This window comes from Limulus polyphemus, unplaced genomic scaffold, assembly GCF_000517525.1.
Source record: "Limulus polyphemus unplaced genomic scaffold, Limulus_polyphemus-2.1.2 Scaffold2317, whole genome shotgun sequence".
In the NCBI taxonomy this organism is placed as follows: Eukaryota; Metazoa; Arthropoda; class Merostomata; order Xiphosura; family Limulidae; genus Limulus; species Limulus polyphemus.
In genome coordinates this window covers 136,438-142,533 of record NW_013667927.1, presented here as the reverse complement: position 1 = coordinate 142,533, position 6,096 = coordinate 136,438, and the positions used below count along the sequence as shown (strand labels likewise).

Here is a 6,096-nt window from a genome sequence, read left to right as displayed (position 1 = left end):
AGTCGATCTGTTTGCCATTTTTTTTTATCAGACCATTCGTCTCAAAGTATCTTTTGTACTAGAGGTGTTTGGTGGGTATCAGGTATTGTGTAATAGGTTAACCCACTTAGGTTTAACCTCGCAGTCATTGAGACGCCCCGCACGACCATCAGATTCATTCAGAACCTAACCTCATACGTAAGTAGTCTAGGCAGGTCACTCGACTGTTTTAATTACTTTAAATATACAACACTTCCTTTACATTTAATAAACTTGGTGCATTCAAGTATAAAACACCACAACCATAAACATGTTTCAAGCACGAGTTTAACCCTAGTTTTACATTAAACAAAATCTCAGAACCTAACCTCATACGTAAGTAGTCTAGGCAGGTCACTCGACTGTTTTAATTACTTTAAATATGCAACACTTCCTTTACATTTAATAAACTTGGTGCATTCAAGTATAAAACACCACAACCATAAAAATGTTTCAAGCACGAGTTTAACCCTAGTTTTACATTAAACAAAATCTTACATGCAGTCATCTTGGTGAAACATTAATTTCTTGTACACTGTACAGTACCAAACGATAACGGCTAAGCGTAGCCTAATGGTTAACATGCCTGATTACGGATCCAAGGTTCACGTCCCGTAGAACAAGAACTGGTGAAGCAGCAACGGCGAAACTTTGGGTGAAATAAAAAGTTTTTAAAATTATTATCTAAAGAGTAAAGATATTTTTTTTTCTATACAAGTTTAATCGTTAACAAAATGTATTTGTTCCCACGTTCAGGTTTGTTTTTGTTTGTTTTTTTACCATGGTAGACAGAGCACAGATATCCAATCGTGAAGCTCTGTGCTGAACAACAGTCAAACCAAAACAATCTCCCTAACGAAATGTCTCCCCCTCCCGATCATTGTGTGTGTGCGAGGTACACGTTGGTTCAGTTAAAAACACGAGTTTGGGAACACCGTTCAGCCCAAATAACAATGGTCGCCTTATATTTGTAGTTGAAAAGACACGCGCGCGATAAACAGAACCATTCTTTTGAATCGATAAATAAGACGGTGTAATTAAGATCGAATATCTTTTATTTTTCTCTGTGTGTATTTATCCTTCATATCCATATATTATTATACTATGTAATAAATGACATCCTATTTACGATGCTCCATCAAAGCATCCGAGAATCCGTACCCGAGGTCTTATCAGTTCCGGACTATCGCGGGGATGTCCGGGGAGACCCGCCCTTCGTAGTCGTAAACTGTGAATCAGAATGACACTATTACCTCTTATCTCGTGACTCGAGAGACCAACAGGTGCTCCTCTATTAAAATGCTAATAAGGTAGTTTTCAGTAGTGCTCTGGGGGCAGAGCTGAGGGTAGTAATGGTTGGTGACACCATACATGTCGTGTTGTTCGTTGCCTAAACTGTTCTTAAACTCCGCTGATTTTATGAAATTATTTATTATATATTGTTCTAAACAACAAAAAGAAGGTACTTAGTTTCCTATGAGTCCGTAGGTTATTCAACAGCTGTTTTATTATTTTTATTAATTTTGTTTTAGGAGGAAACCTTTTTGGTTGTGTATTTTGTATTCAAGTGCACCATGTTTACTACATTTAAAGGCAGGGTTGTGTATTTAAAGTAATTTAAACAGTTAAATGACGTGCCTTGACTACTCACATGTGAGTTTAGGTACGTAGAGTTGTGAACGAATATGATGGTCGTGCGGGGCGTCTCAATGACCGCGAGGTTAAACCTGAGTGTGTTATGCCTAATCCACAACATGTGATACCCACTAAACACGCCTACAACAAAAATGATAAACCGATCGACTTTTCTAGTAAGAGACACCATATTTAGTGACGCTTTCAAAACCTGGTTATCGGTTTCAAATATTAAAACTCAGTGATATTTCTCACAGGTCCCTATTCAACAGGGTGACGGTACCGGTACTCTAAATCGTTTATAAACAAGTGAAGAAATTCAGACATAAAACCTTAACACGTAAACACTGCTGTCTGAGATGGGGCTCTGAGGGATGACAGATCCATTCCCCAAATACGTTTTCCGTTTGCAATCCAGTGGACTATCTACACCCACCCCTCCCTTACGCATATGGCGACGTCGTCCATACTTCCCTGCTTCTAATACCATTTTTTGCATAGCCTAATGAAATTTTCAAAAAGCTTCCCACGCTCGCATACCAGTTCCTCTTTTAATCATATAAATACCCCTCTCTAAACTATCGGAAATTAGTTTATTTTTACAGCCTTCTCAGATATGTTTTATGTTTACAACTTTAGAATTTTAAAAGCATTATTAGTGAAAGGTTGTTTCGTTGAGTAAAATAAATTGTATCACATACACACAAAAAAAAAAAACAACAACTAAGGATTTGTGGCAAAAAGTGGTATTTTGTCTCATAGAACTAAAGTTTCCTATGGACCCGCTGTTCTCTTGATCCAGACCTGAACTACACAAATTTCTGGTAAGCGTAAAATTGAAACTATAAAATACAAAGGCTTAGCACCTTCCCTTCTTCGTTAGCCCGAATCTCTTGTGCCTAATTTATCGAGTTTTATGTTTATTACATTTCACAAAATTTGCACGAGAACTCACGAGAGTGAGATATTCTTAATTATCTGGCCCTCTAGTTTTGAAATCACTCACATTCTTAATTATCTGGCCCTCTTAATTCGAAATCACTCACATTCTTAATTATCTGGCCTTCTAGTTCGAAATCACTCACATTCTTAATTATCTGACCTTCTTAGTTCGAAATCACTCACATTCTTAATTATCTGGCCCTCTTAATTCGAAATCACTCAAATTCTTAATTATCTGACCTTCTTAGTTCGAAATCACTCACATTCTTAATTATCTGGCCCTCTAAATTCGAAATCACTCACATTCTTAATTATCTGGCCTTCTAGTTCGAAATCACTCACATTCTTAATTATCTAACCTTCTTAGTTCGAAATCACTCGCATTCTTAATTATCTGGCCTTCTAGTTCGAAATCACTCACATTCTTAATTATCTGGCCCTCTTAATTCGAAATCACTCACATTCTTAATTAACTGGCCTTCTTAGTTCGAAATCACTCACATTCTTAATTATCTGACCCTCTTAGTTCGAAATCACTCACATTCTTAATTATCTGACCCTCTTAGTTCGAAATCACTCACATTTTTTTTAGCTAAATTTATTGCTTTCAGTAAATATTGTCCCGAGGTGGGACAGTGGTAAGCTTACGGACTTACAACGCTCAAATCCGGGGTTCGATTTCCAGCGGCTTTTCTCTCTAAAACAAACAAACAGCAGATACTTGAAGCTGTATTTTCTGATGAAAAACTTAAGTGCTAAATGATTTCTAACGTTTTAAGTTTCCGTGGTTTAATACACATACTCGTGAGATCCGTTGTCATACTTTAAGCATGTTACACATTATTCCAGACTACTGGTTTCTTTACGTTTCACTCAGCATGGCTCTATCTGACTGACGATACTGTCGGAGTTGGTTCGGCCAGCGGACGCGAATAAGTTTCTCCTCTGCTGATATGGATATCCACGCGGAGAGTGAAATGAAAGGCATAACGCCGTTCCATCGAATAGTGTATCAAATTTGTGTATACAATCTCGTTATGACTCATACCTGGGGTATACTGTGTTGTTGATGAACCAATCCCAAACGAGATAACGAAAACCGGAGAGCTAATACACGTTGACGCAGCGTCTCGGAAGAAAATTGACTACATTAGTGCTGCTATCGTGGTTTGGCTTACTCTAAGTTTACCATGTTGGCTTGAATAGGCAGTTAATAGAATGACATCTGACTGCTCTCGTCTGATCCAGAATGTAGATTACTGCATCTGTATGTTTTATTCTGTGTAATTTGTGAGGCTGGAAGTGTATATCTTAGCTTTTACAGTAGAACCAGCTGGTAGAAGTCTCCCTTACATAGTTTAATTTGTCTCCTTTTTTTTTTGTACCGCGATACACTCGACGTATATCCTGTTAATTCATAAATATTTCCTATTCTTTGTTTTGTACAAATAGGTGCTTCCGATGTAGTAAGCTGCACCCACTGCGATCAAAGTTACATGGGACCACATGCACTGTATGCTCTCCGAGACCACCTGAAAGACGCGCACCCAAACACAGAGGGCACTAGTGAGCAGGAGAATGAGTCAAAACACGTCTGTACCAAGTGCAAGTCTCTGTTCTCTGACAAAAAGCATTTGGAAAAACACGAACTGATCCATACTACATCCAACCAGGTATGCTTCTTTCTACTATTGATATTTTAAAATGACGCACCCTGGTGCTAAGAAATTTATTACGTACTGCATTAATTTATTGAAAGAAGGTTTGTGTATTTTCGGTCTTTCATGCGAGCTCAAATTATCTTAATCCAACAACTGATAAAATACAGATTTTTTAAGATATATTTTTCTTATTATTCTTTTAGCTTCTGATAATTTCATATGCTAATTAGTAATGCTAATTTGCGATTGATATTTAATCGCCAAACCAAGGGTAAAAATTCGACACTTCTATAACAGTTGTTTAAATTACAGCTATTGAGCGATAACATCACGAGTTATAATTATGATGTGTTTAAACTGTCCAATAATTCGGCGCTTGTTTTTAGCTATTAGTCTTCTGTACTAAGATTATATGCGTTGAAAATAAACCTGTTTTTATGTACATATGAAATGCGTATTAACGAGGATAATCCTTGTTTAAGAGTGGTAACCAAGATTTAACGAGAGAAAAAAACATACTGAATCTGATTTCAACACTCTCACGGTGTATGTGTTTAACATACAACGTTTCAGCCATATGCCTACTTCAAATACAGCTAAACGGTAATAGAAGTAGTACGGTACTGTCTGTGTTAAGTCCTACCTGAAATATAAGTTGTTGTTTTCTTACTTCAGATACAGCTAAACGGTAATAGAAGTAGTACGGTACTGTCTGTGTTAAGTCGTACCTGAAATATAATGTTTTTTTTATATCGTTCCATAAAACAGTATTAATATAATCAAGGTCAGAAATAAAATAAAAATATCGCATCTGGTTCGTAGTGTCGGGATTAAAAACAATGGCTTCACACCTTATATGGAAAATTGTTTTGTTTTAAACCTGAAATTTAGAGTAATTTAACTGCAAGCCCTTTTTTGGAAAGACTCAAGCTAAAAGGAACACTGCCAGAAGACAAAACATAATGTGTTAGTTCCTTGTTAGATTACGTTACTGTTACATTTAGAGTATCACGTTCCTTAAACCAATATTCGTAGTGTTAATTGAAAAATCTACGTTTTTAAAACGATAGTACAAGCTTTCACTCCTTTGCTATATATGTTGACATTTTTCAGCTCTGTGAATTCAAAACTAAACATTTAAGCCTTTCTAGAAACTAATACTTACTATTAACTTACCTCATTTCGTCGACCACTTTTTGTGGAGAACTTGCTTGTCTACTCCACTTCTTTACCTGTCGATTTTAGACTAATTAAATCACCCTTTCAGCAGGACGTAGTTAAACCTGTCCACTAACTCAGCTAACCCTATCTATCCCCAAGTTTTGCATGGCCCTCTAGCAACATTTCCCTCCTCCCCTCTCTTGTTTAGTCCTGCAAGATTTGCAATAAGAGCTTTGCCAACGTCTACCGTCTACAGCGACACATGATCAGCCACGACGAGAGCGCGGTGCTGCGGAAGTTCAAGTGTCCGGAATGCGGCAAGGCCTTCAAGTTCAAACATCACCTGAAGGAACACCTCCGGATCCACAGCGGGGAGAAACCTTTCACCTGTCCGAACTGCGGAAAGAGATTCTCCCACTCCGGTTCTTACTCGTCCCACATGACAAGCAAGAAGTGCCTGGTTATGAACTTAAAGGTAAGAAGACAGTTATTTCGTCCCGTATGACAAGCAAGAAGTGCCTGGTTATGAACTTAAAGGTAAGAGGACAGTTATATTGTCCCGTATGACAAGCAAGAAGTGTCTGGTTAAGAACTTAAAGGTAAGAGGACAGTTATATCGTCCCATATGACAGGGAAGAAGTGCCTGGTTATGAACTTAAAGGTAAGAGGACAGTTATAT

The 6,096-nt window shown here is 37.5% G+C and overlaps 1 protein-coding gene across 1 annotated transcript in view; it reads left to right on the top strand.

The window, feature by feature from the left end:
- LOC106466606 (zinc finger protein 1-like) overlaps window positions 1–6,096 on the top strand; it is a gene marked incomplete at its 5' end in the record, with an annotated part of 76,520 nt that overhangs the window by 47,797 nt on the left and 22,627 nt on the right. Inside the window, 2 exons of the mRNA XM_022394637.1 lie at window positions 4,048–4,268; window positions 5,674–5,892. Of these exons, the coding sequence (XP_022250345.1) occupies window positions 4,048–4,268; window positions 5,674–5,892 (440 nt within the window). The remainder of the gene's footprint in view (window positions 1–4,047; window positions 4,269–5,673; window positions 5,893–6,096) is intronic.